Below are 12,595 nucleotides of genomic sequence, written 5' to 3'. Positions count from 1 at the left end.
CAGCAGCAGCCATTAAGTGTCCGTGAACCTGCCATGTTCTGATCATTTGTTCAACATGTCACAGACATGTCACAGCGGAAAGGCCCATGTGGGAATGTGAAAAACGACCAAATGGGCCTGACAGCTTTATATAGCAGGCCTAGCCCCCCAGGCCTCTAGCCCCCCACGCCCCTAGCCCCCCAGGCCCCTAGCCCCCCAGGCCTCTAGCCCCCCACGCCCCTAGCCCCCCAGGCCCCTAGCCCCCCAGGCCCCTAGCCCCCCAGGCCCCTAGCCCCCCAGGCCCCTAGCCCCCCAGGCCTCTAGTCCCCCAGGCTAGGGGGTACTTTCATCTCAAAGTCCACCTGGGTATGTGGACGATGCAGGATGCCCTCCCGGAGGTGTGTTAGGGGACTCACCATGGAGGACTTCATTGGGCGGTTGAAGCAGACCCAGGGCCTGGTGGAGGCCAGTGGGGTGGTCATGATGGGGTTAACAGGCACAACAGACCAGTGGGGGACCGTCCCTGACGGCTCTGGGCGTCCAGGCCCGAGGGCCTATCAGCACTGATCTGGTTGACTGTGTAACACTAGTGTTAACACAAAGCTGGGCTTTGTGGACCTTCAGAAAGGGAATTTCAAAAGACTAAAGTTCCTCAAAAGTTGCTTTACACTCATTTTATTAAAGAACGATGATACATCTCTAAATTGAACCCTTTATATGAACAGCGTATTGTTGGCGGGCTTAACAGCTGCAAAGACAATGTTGGTAATGAGACCTCCTCAAAGCCCAGTGTAAATCCGTGGAAGCTGCCCTCTAATGAGGTCCTAACATTAGACACTTCTAGTGCTCAAGCCCTAAGAGCAAAGGCAGAAACCATCCCACGGTGTTCAGCTTGTGACTCAGAAGGCCTATCTGGTACTCAGAGGGTCAGAACCAGTACCCCAGTACTAACCAGTACTCTAGCTCGGACGTGTGCAGGGCTGGTGACAGATCCACTGGTAGCAGCCATACCAATTAACTTGAAGTAATGTGCACTTATCAACAGAATAAGCACATTTCTGGTTCAATATTGTTTCAATAGGGATGACAAAGGTCATAAGATGCACCGTTGTATGCGCAGTAACTTATTTGTAAAGGGAAATATTATTAACAGTGATATACATCAGTTGGTATACGTGGGTTAGGTATAGGGTTGGTATCAGTAGGTTAGGTATAGGGTTGGTATCAGTAGGTTAGGTATAGGTTTGGTATCAGTAGGGTAGGTATAGGGTTGGTATCAGTAGGTTAGGTATAGGGTTGAATCAGTAGGTTAGGTATGGGGTTGAATCAGTAGGTTAGGTATGGGGTTGGTATCAGTAGGTTAGGTATAGGGTTGGTATCAGTAGGTTAGGTATAGGGTTGTGGAGAAGGGGATTTGTTTAGATGTAGCCAGCTAATCACAGGGTTATAGTGCAGGAGACATAGACAGTATAAGCAGATAAATGATAATGTATGCATCTACGCATCAGGCTGTTTTATGTACAATTTAGCACATTTTTTATACCTGCTGTAAGTATAGTTATTTCCACTTGAAAAAGGAATCTGGTCACAAAAAATGTTGCTTTACACTTGCTTCAACTGATTTTATTCATTTGGAAATATAATCCTGCCCACGAGGGATATACATTTCTTTCTTCTCATTTGTCTAAATGTGATATCTTGCAAGATCTCTAAGAATAAGGATAATGACAGATTGATTTGCTAACAGATTGCAGCGATCGCTCTAAAATGGAGGCTCAGGTAAGAGCAGATGTCATAACAAGCGCAGTCGTCTCGACCTGCATTCACATGACAGCTGGCCTGCTCCAGGCAAGCCCTTCCCACCCCTCAAGAGGGCCGTGTATAGGCAAGGTTACTCACTCCGTTCTGTCCACTAGATAAATCATCACTGCTGACAATCAGCCTATTGCAGCCCCTTGGAGATCACAATTACTTTCACAACATTTTCTTTGGATGTGTTTTTTTTTAATCATTGGTTTGGATGGATCATTGTAGCCTTGCACGACTGCATTAGCTGTGGCGCTGGGGAAATCCAGATATCTTATAGTGGTTTCAGAAATTGTTATGGGAGAAGCCTAGATTTAAATCAGTATTGCAATGATGGAATATACCAGTAAAAGTTCAAGCATTAGCACGGTCAAGAAAATTCAAAGGGCAGGTTAAGTTACATTGTATCAAATGAAATACCAGCTTTGGCTTGTTATACATTTAAGGTAGGCTTATAAATAGTACATTTTAAATGTATACTTTTTTGATTTCCTGCGTCACTATAAATCAAGTTGTTTTGTATTATTGGTCATTTCTATGTCGATAGTAAAGTAAAGTCATACTATAGAGGCAGAGTACTGCAATAGGATGCATTTATAGTCTTCAACCAGCAGATGGAACCATGGGAGCAGGCTCATTACAGTTACATCTACAGGCACGTTGGAAAATGCCATTTTCATAATACATTAGGCCTTTTAAATTATATACATTATGGATAATTGAATCTTGATATGGTTAAAGAGATTAACATTGTTTGCTGTACAGTGTATTCAACTTTTTGACTTGTAGTGAAGATGCAAGCTTTTAAATATAGAATTTTATTACAGAAAGCTACTTTGCCTGCAAAACGTGCACAAACGTATAATTAAACATTTACAAAACAAACTGATGGAACCACATAACGAAAAAGGCCAAAGTCATTTATCCACTTGTTTCCACTTTAAAGGGGTAGTACTGAGAGAAGTCATGGATCACTTTGAGAGCTTCGTTGTAAAGTTCCAGATCTGGAGGGTAAGAGGAAGCAAAGATTAACAACATAAGAGCTCAAAGTGCACTAAAACCACTTCAACATGAGAAACATATGTATATGCATCTGCAATGACAAATAAAGAAACTTCTTGTGTTCAAAAATAAAACTCACCAAAAGCGACGCCCTTCTCTTCCTGGAACATGGTGTAGGCAGAGCCCATGAGAGCTCCCTTGTTGGTCACCATGCCAACGACCTCCACCACGCCACTCAGCTCCTCGTCAAGCTGGAGAAGAGGAGGCATCCTTCATGTTGGTGTATTAAATCAGGCTACTCAAGCTACTGTACTTGAGAAGCGTCTCCAATGTAAGAACTTTAAATGAGGACTCCAGTCGATTTTGAGTTATTAAGAAAGATATTATTTGAGTTTGAGAGTGCCCATTGAATAGTCTCAACTTGCATCCCAGCCCTTAATAGTCTATAGCCTATGGCATTTTGCATTCCTACTGACGTTAGGCCTTTGCATTTAGCAATTGTCCTCTAAAGACATACGTCTTAAAATTGAGAGAATTTAGTCTGACCTCGGATAAAGCCACTTCTTGGGCACTAATGTGTGGCTCCACAAGGACTTGTCAAACCCCCTACATAACACTTGGTCGATTTCTTCATAAATGTATTATTTCTCAGCTTAAATATTCAACCATGTAGTAGCTTGAAAGGGAAGATAAACAAACGGACCGCATGGAGTCAATCCGTCCCTGTTATATAACGTTAGACGTCTGGAGGATCAGCAACAAGGAGAGAGGCGGCTGTACTCACGGGTTCGTTCAGCTCCACTGACACCACCTTCCCCTCTCCATCACACATGGTGAAGGACTTCCCTGAGGGATGGACCTGCGGACAGGGCGAGACGTTAGTGATCCCTCCTTTGTGGAAGACCTTCACCCTCAACCATCAGACAGGGTTAAGGTCTTCCCTGAGGAATGGACCTGTGGACAGGATGAGACTTTCGGGACCACTGCTCTAGCCCTGGACTGAAGGAACAAACACAACGTCGGGGTTTAACCAAACCAACCGACGAAGAGGAAAGTCCTACCTTCTCCACGCGTCCCACGAAGCAGACGGGGCGGCTCACATACTGGGACAACATGGACGTGTTTATTCTGGCTCTCGGGGCTTCATAGATAGCTGACATCTTGTTGTCCTCCTAGGTTTGGTGAACTGGGAACAACGCTGTGTTGCGCGGGAAATATTTGATTGTATGTTTTGTATCAAAGGACATCCCTGATTGGCGGTGCATGTGTCACCCAATGCCCTAACACAGGGTTCATGTACCGGGAAACCCAAATACACAAAACGAACGCACCCAAAACGAACTACGTATTTCCTGACGTTTTGTAGTGATATACTGTCTCCTCAAACAATAGCTATACCGTCAACTGGTTCCTATTTAATTTGGAAATACATTTGTGTATCTGTACACAGGCTAATTGTACTATTATTGGGAATAATATGGTTGGTGTCGGTCAAATGTGTATTTTAATGTCCTGCTAATCATCATAGATGTGTCAAGATTGCGTAGATTAGCGCATAATTCCGGGAATGGTTTGCGGAGGCTGGTTTCGACCCGGAGCGACCTGAACGCCGCGCCACTCTGCTCCACAGCTACCATCACAACAGAGATACAAGGAAGACACAAACCGAGAATGTCGTCCGTATTACTTTAAAACGAGACATTTAAACCACCAACACTTGATTTAAAGCTACACCTACAGTAGGTCGTTCATTTGATTTGTACCAGTGTTAAGGCGATGCAACATCGCAATGTTGAGGAATAATGGCCACCGTTATGGGGTTACCAGACAGTAAAGTAAACTTTCAGTTCCCTAGAAGTCACTCAGCACAAGCCGACTTACTGGCGGTTAACTATTATGACTTTATCGATGTTATGGTTTTATTTGTCTAATGCTAAGAGAATACTAGTCGTAATCAGGAACTCGCCCACAGATCGGAGTCATGCTGAACTTTCTGGGTCTTCGTAAAGACCCCAAGAAGACGACCCCCGAGAAGGAGACGGACGGGGGGTTCGTGATAGTTGGTAAGACAGACTATGAAATTTACTATCTCTGATAACGATGTGTTTGGTAAAACGATCTATCCTGATATTTAAAATAATCACGCAATAAAACAGCGTAAGGAAACGAAACCGCTGTTGAAGCAGGTAGTCACGGTGAGGTCACGTGTCTCCTGCACGACAACCAATGAGATCATCTGAAATGAGATGAGATACTTTTTTAAGCTTCATCGCAATAAGATATCAAGTCGCAGACTAAATTCAATATTGTGATATGTATTGGCAGTACTGTTTTTTATTATTTTTACATTCGTGAAGGCTGCCTTTTCTAAGCTGTATCTACAAATTACTTCATTAGTCAATAATCATTTTTTCCCCCTAGAATTCTTGAGAGAACTAAACAAAGTCAAGGTTAGTAACAAAGACAAATGTGGTTCGTTTTGCACATAGGGACAATCCCTAAAAGAAATGTAGTCGGTGTTAGTATTAAAGATAATCTTGTGTTTCCCAAATTTGAAATGAGGCTGATAATAGGCTAAAGAAAATGTATCAGTCTGGGAAAATCCTTCTCCCTACTGTTGGTTTCAGTGTGAGGTCTTGTTGATCCTGTGTCTTTAATTGGAAGAGCTCCCAGGGGAGTGGTCGCAGATGGCCTTGAGTGGCCTGTTATGTTTGGCGAGGGTTTCTGTGCACAGTGCTCTAACCTCCAGTAAAGTCGACCCACCAACCATGCTCCCAGATGCTCCCCATGCTTGATTTAATCCTGCTCTTTGATCCAAGCATGTTGAAGAATCTAGTAATGTCATATTGATGGCTGCCACAGTGTCACGTTACAGGGAATATCATAATTCAATACAAAACACAATGTTGTTAAACAGAATTTTTATTAAATAATACTGTTTTGTTTTATCTTTTTATCTATCCTTTGCCTTCAAGAAAGTATACTGAAGATCAAATGCAACAATGTGTGAAAGTATCACAAAGGAGCAACACTGTTCATAAAACATCCAAAATTTATAATTTGTTTTCTTATGTTTTCAATGAATAGGGCCCCTTAAAATAGTTTTTTGGAATCTGTTCAATCAGTACATTTGTTTTGAGCGCTAATCCCATGGTGGTAGAATAATAGAAAAAGTAGATAAAAGTCCTTCAGTTTTGGTGTGGAGTGTTAGGAGACCAGTCCCATTCTGTAGTCATGGGAACTGCCTGCCAGCAACACCACCCCAGCAGGGCGGAGTTAGGGTCATGGTGAGTTTCTTGCCGAACATAACCCCCCCCCCCCCCACGCCTTCATCTATCCATTTGGTAACCGAGGCAGGAAGATCAAATCCTCCTGAGGGTTGAAGGGTTTTTTGAGAAAAACAAGGTGCTATGGCTACCCCCCAACATTAGGGGGCAGGCTCAGCCTCATGTGTCACATGAATCTCAGAGGCTTCGTCACTGAAGGTCTTTGAGTTCGGGGTTAATTTCCTTTGTCCAAATGGCTCGTTGAGCATGAATAGTGTTTTTGTTATTTGTGACTGCATCCACATATCGTTCAGATGCTTTTAATTGGCTGTACAAATTTAGATTTTTATGGATACAAATATCTTTTTCACAATGATGTTGCATGCAATCTGAAGGAGGACACATCCGTGGGAGTGGTTGCTTCTGAATTTTCCCCATAGTCTGATTTCTGAAGCTAGTTCTCTGAGAAAATGGTGGCTGCCTCAAAGTGCAGATCAGAGTCCAAGTCAGTGTGCAGCAGAGTCTGATGAGCCGTCTGTTTAAGTCCCAAACAGCTGTTTTCCGCCTTTCTTGACCCGCCTCTTTCTCTCAGACACTCAATTGGCTTCTTGTGTGGATTACAGGATTTAGCCAATTTTATATATTTCTTCAGAGAGGGAAGACAGTCAGTGTGCGTCTGTGTGAGCTGACTTGGCTTCTAACGACATTATAAGAGATACCGTACTCTTAGCTTAACCAGTGTCAAGCCCCGGACCCTGTCACGCATTACAAGGCATTATCCCTGAGAATGTGTTGGCCCATTCTATTTCTCACCTAGTTTGGGAGTGGCCTCTAGCTTTGTATGCCTTGCATTGCACTGCACTCATAAGCACTGACATAACCCCATGAGATCCCTAACACAAGCTGCACAAAATAGCAGGCAAGCCAATAGAGTCTAGAAAACGTTTTACTTTAGAAATACATATGTTTCTTAATAACAAGCCACATGCAGTTAATATTTTTTGCACTGGCTTTTACTTACAGCACAGAGACATACCTGTGTGCCCTGTTTGCAATGGGAAGAATATAACTCATGATGCCAATAAAAGGAGACGTCACATTAACTGGTGACATTAACTTGCCAAAATCATGACCACTATCAGAAATCCAGCGGTAACTATTTGTGTCCCCTCCACTGCATGGTGGAAGAGAAGGGTTCGGCTGACGGGTCTGGGATGAGGAGGAAGGCTAATTTACAGCTTCAGCGCTGAGTCTTATTGAGGTCAAAGATTAGGCTATTTAGAAACTGCTGACAATTGTCGTGCCGATGGAGAATACCTAATCTCACGTTGTATAGCATTATGGATTTGTTTCAAAGCTGAGGATCTTTTAGAAGACAGAGACCCGCCTCTAACTTTCACAGTGGCCCTGCCAGGAATTCCTCTTGCAGATGTGAATGGAAAGTGCGGCTCTAAAATGTCAGGAAATATGTCAGGTTCTATTTTAGATGGGTTTCATAGAACTGCAGACTTCATGCTCAGGGAAGATTTATTTTGGCTGCATTTTGCTAAGGATTGTTCCTCGTGACCCTAAGAACAGGAATACACACAACAATCGCACTCCTTTTGCTTGCTGTTTGCTGCTGAGTGCCTGCGTACTTTCTGGAACAGGAAGAGTGAGATAGGAACATTTTACTAAAGTCACTGGACTGGACTATATTTGAGAACCATATGGGCTCCAATGCCAGTCTCAGTAAAGGGATTATAGGGTTTGTAGACAGAAGTGATTAAGTGCACCAGGGAGGGTAAAGTACTTAAGGGATACAAAAAACGTAAGTGTGGCTGCAGCAGAATTACAGTTTACCAGCACTGTGTTTTGGTTTGGACTGCTCAACAAAAATATACAATAAACTGGGCCCATGTGGCCCTAGCCTGAATCACACTCCTGCTATAGCAATGGCTTCTTATGTAGGTTCCATTGAGAATGAATCGGTCATGGACCACAAGGGGATGGGGAGAATAGGCCAGTCAAATGCTGTGTTAAATCCTGTAAGCATGTATGGTGTAGCTTAGTGCTAACTATGTGCTATCAAGCTGTAGTGGGTGTGGTGCAAGAACAGCTGGTCTGTCTATGAACCAGGATCAGGGACTTCACAGGTTACAGTAAGAGCTGGTCTGTCTATGAACCAGGATCAGGGACTTCACAGGTTACAGTAAGAGCTGGTCTGTCTATGAACCAGGATCAGGGACTTCACAGGTTACAGTAAGAGCTGGTCTGTCTATGAACCAGGATCAGAGACTTCACAGGTTACAGTAAGAGCTGGTCTGTCTATGAACCAGGATCAGGGACTTCACAGGTTACAGTAAGAGCTGGTCTGTCTATGAACCAGGAGCAGGGACTTCACAGGTTACAGTAAGAGCTGGTCTGTCTATGAACCAGGATCAGGGACTTCACAGGTTACAGTAAGAGCTGGTCTGTCTATGAACCAGGATCAGGGACTTCATAGGTTACAGTAAGAGCTGGTCTGTCTATGAACCAGGATCAGGGACTTCACAGGTTACAGTAAGTGCTGGTCTGTCTATGAACCAGGATCAGGGACTTCACAGGTTACAGTAAGAGCTGGGCTGTCTATGAACCAGGATCAGGGACTTCACAGGTTACAGTAAGAGCTGGTCTGTCTATGAACCAGGATCAGGGACTTCACAGGTTACAGTAAGAGCTGGGCTGTCTATGAACCAGCATCAGGGACTTCACAGGTTACAGTAAGAGCTGGTCTGTCTATGAACCAGCATCAGGGACTGCACAGGTTACAGTTAGAGCTGGTCTGTCTATGAACCAGGGTCACAGACTTCACAGGTTACAGAATCAAGCCACAGGCCCCAGAGGCTCACTGATCTATGGTCCACTCCAACAGAGTACTCACTAAAATGCCGGTCTCAAGTGGTTGAGGGCTTCTTAATCCATTAATGTGATCAGAAAGGTGTTGGGACTCTGATAATCTCACTTTCTGACCTAGTTTACACTTAAATGACGAGAAAAGAATAGCCAAAGAAGTAGTTCCTGCCTTTCTTTTCCCCCACTATCGTCCTTTTTTGAATCCCCACCATGGCAGCCACCCAGCCGTTGATCTGCCGACACTCTGACTCAGTGTTGAGCTCTTGGTTGGCGAGTAACCGCAACAAGTAAACCTGTTCAAAGGTCGTTATCGTGTGTTCCACGTGTGGCACGCTAAAGGACCTCTTTATGTTTCCTCACCAGGGGAGACGGTCGGGGAGGAGAGCTGGAGGATGCAGAGAGCCTACGGGTCCCAACCATCCACCAACGTGGTGGTGCAGTCGTCTCAGGTGCTCCTCCGCTCCACCACCACCACCGTTCACACCATCGTGCACTGCAGCGGAGTGGAGTAGTCGTGTGCATAACAACACACTGGTGTGCTTGTGTGTAAGCATGTGCTTCTTATGGTGCAACAGCAAGCTGGTGGTGATAGCGGCCGACCGACAAGACTGTTGAACAGAGCCAAGTATGTTCCTCTTGGAAAAGAAGGAACACTTTATCAGGATATGCCGACAACTAAATGTTTTTGTCTACATATAAAATATATATATTTGAATATATCTATCTATCTTTATAGATATAGAAAAAGATATATCTATATAGTAACTGCTTGCGTTGCTCTGGCCCTTAGTGGCTCTTGGTTTGTTTGGCGTTTGGGATCCTGGAGACTGTAACTATGTGTGGTTTAGCAGGATCCACAACCAGATAGGCCTGAGTAGGTAGACTCATGCTTGTTAGGGTTCTCTTTGTGCTCCCAAAGGTATCTGCAACTCTCTCTCCATATTGCAAATAATGAATGTCAACTGCAGGGACATTATGCTGCAATCAGCAAACAATGGCACATATAAAATTAATTATATATGCAATGCAGCAACGGATAGCATGGAATGTACAACCTTGTTTTGTTCATGTAAATAACAGTAGTAGCTATGCACTTAAACTCTTCTTCATTCCATAAGATGTATAGAAAACGTATTGAATGCAAGAGAAAGACAGACTATGAGTGAATGAATGAATTCACTGTTAGCTTATTCACATGAGCATGCAGTATATTCATACTTAAAAACGGGCACTATAATGACAAACAGAATAATATGTTTCACTCTTCACTGGTCTAAACAAACCGACTCCTCCACATCCCATATTAACCTGTGTTATTTAGCCGTCCCACTGACAGTGTTTACAGAGCCACGGCGAGTTCTACAAACAGCAGCATGTCTGCAGTGCGTTAGGACTGTAATTGTGGTGTGACCTGCATTGAGAACAGTGTTGAGGTTTGTACAGACACTGCATCTGTCGGTGGTCACCGTGGCCTCAGCACCCATCGCACTTCCTTCCTTCCTCGGGTTGTTGCAGAAGTGCACAGCCTGGACTGGTTTCACATGTAGCCGTGTCTATGAACTAAAGTATTATTTTGCCTACGTGTCGGGGGCATGAGGAAGACCGTACACTGACTTAGGGATCCCACGAGCTGTGTCAGAGGTTTTCACAAGTACTGTCAGCGTCTGGGGATCAGCATGTTCATCAACCTCATTAAGAAAGTATTTGGATGGAAATATTGACTCTGGGAAAGGAAGGTCATTAATTCTACATGTTGATCCATAAGCTTATATTTTTCTTGCCTCATGTCATATAAATCAGTCCTCTTTAAAGAAACAGGTCACAGTTTGAAATGTAAATATTAGATGTGTGTTGTGCTGAACACAGCTTGCCTTTTTATGCAAGTTAAGAGTAGGCCAAGTGTTCTATAGGCAATGCCTAAATGAACGCATTATAGTAATGTGGAATGTCTGCCAAATGTGGCCCATATCAGCCCATGTACTTTCACTCACTTTTACCAGCGCCTTCTGTCGTCGCTGGGTGGGATTCCCTTTTACTGTCTAAAGTAATGAATCTAGTATAGACAAAAGAAGGTTCAGACCTAAATCTGCCACACAGTGAACAGAAGCGACTGGTCAGCTGTAAAGACGATGCATAGCCTTTTGTTGAGCTATGGAAGGAAAGGAGACAATTCTGCAAAAATCGTTACCCCTGTAAAATTAGAACTCAAAGTCATTGACCAAGTACTGCAATTAACAAACCTTTGCAATTCCATGTCCTTCCAGTACCCTCAGCTGTACCCCCACCTGGCGGAGCCCAAGAGGCCGGCCCCAGCCGTGCCCACCGTGGCAGCAGCAGCAGCAGCAGCAGCAGTAGCCCTAGCCCCTGCTCCCACAGACCTGAACGTGGCCGTGCCTGACTTCCTTGGAGACGTCCCCTTCACCCTGGCCCCCCACATCCTGGCCATGCAGGCCGGGTTCCCCCTGAACTCTGACCTGAACCTGTCCCGGGACGTGAACTACAATCTGACCAGTTTCAACTACGACTTCACCCTGGAGAACTCTGTGCTGTGTGACCTGTGAGGCCCAGTGCTGGGGGTCTACTGCTGGCTCTCCTGGCCCCCCTCTGGTCAGAGATGCTTTAGCATAGGAAAGAGGAGGAGAGGTGAGGGGTGGATGGGTGGGGGTCAGGCTACACCAAGCTGACAGATATTGCGTACAGTTGGACAGGATGTGGGTGGGTCAGCTCAACATGCCTGAGCGATTGTAGGGTGTCAAAACGACGATTGGACTGTTCTGATTCCAAGCTTCATCGTTTACAGAACGGTTATTATAAAGATACTGACAAGTGTCAGTGCTTTGGTTAAGTTATATTTGTTCATTTTCCCATTTCAGAGAGAAAAAGTTCATGAACTTCATTCAACTAATGCCATATCTGGTCCTCCCTAATTAGGCAACACTGTAACATCCAGGGGTAGTTGATATAATACAAATTCATGTACTGTATGCACTTAAAATGTGGTCTTTCATCAGCCATTAGAACAGTCCTGACCCCGAGGTTAGATGCAGTTTCTTTTGACAATATGTTGAGCAGCCATTGCCATAGCAGCCTACATTGGCCCTTACTGAACACTGAGCAGGATGCTGTCGGTTTACCATGCTGATTACAGGTCAACAGTATACAATTTGTGCAATAGAAGAAAATGGCTTCCCTGTAGGTTAATCCAATGAAGATTTTAGAAGGCCATCCTGGCTGGTTTTATTGTTATGTAGCCAACAGCTTACGTTGATGATTGTATCTTGGTATCAGAAATGCCTGCTGTTGAGGACATAGCAAAAATAAACAATCCTAATTTCCTAGTAGTAGTTATACTTGATAGTATTACAGCTTTTTATATTTTTGTCTATGGGTTTTGCTAAGTTAATTTAATGATTCAGGTTACGGTGATATTGGTATTAGTGTACCAATATTTCTCTCTAATTATGAAGCAATGTGTACATCCGCACATTTCTGTATGTTCATTGGTTTTATTTGTACTTGTTTATGAACAGATTTAGTTTGGTTAGTATGCATTCACTTTGGAACTTGCGGTGCCTTCTACATGTAAATACAATCTAAATTTTAGTCTTCTTCAAAAGCAAAGACTATATTTTGGATTTTTTTGATTTTATTAAAATGTTTAAGATCCA

General features: G+C 43.8%; 2 protein-coding genes across 2 annotated transcripts; one reads left to right on the top strand and one right to left on the bottom strand.

The window, feature by feature from the left end:
• Positions 1-1,729: 1,729 nt before the first annotated feature.
• rpa3 (replication protein A3) lies at positions 1,730-4,006 on the bottom strand. The gene is made up of 4 exons (XM_079749281.1): positions 3,849-4,006; positions 3,572-3,646; positions 2,927-3,038; positions 1,730-2,789 (listed from the first exon to the last, which is right to left on the bottom strand). Exons 1-4 carry the CDS (start codon positions 3,945-3,947, stop codon positions 2,707-2,709), a joined length of 369 nt encoding a protein of 122 aa, XP_079605407.1. The 5' UTR covers positions 3,948-4,006; the 3' UTR covers positions 1,730-2,706.
• A 51-nt stretch (positions 4,007-4,057) lies between these two features.
• umad1 (UBAP1-MVB12-associated (UMA) domain containing 1) lies at positions 4,058-12,589 on the top strand. The gene is made up of 4 exons (XM_079749280.1): positions 4,058-4,526; positions 4,760-4,850; positions 9,291-9,376; positions 11,192-12,589. Exons 2-4 carry the CDS (start codon positions 4,769-4,771, stop codon positions 11,486-11,488), a joined length of 465 nt encoding a protein of 154 aa, XP_079605406.1. The 5' UTR covers positions 4,058-4,526; positions 4,760-4,768; the 3' UTR covers positions 11,489-12,589.
• The last annotated feature ends 6 nt before the right edge of the window (positions 12,590-12,595 follow it).

This window comes from Pollachius pollachius (assembly GCF_949987615.1).
Source record: "Pollachius pollachius genome assembly, chromosome: 13".
Lineage (NCBI taxonomy): Eukaryota > Metazoa > Chordata > Actinopteri > Gadiformes > Gadidae > Pollachius > Pollachius pollachius.
This window is presented reverse-complemented; position numbering and strand designations above follow the sequence as displayed.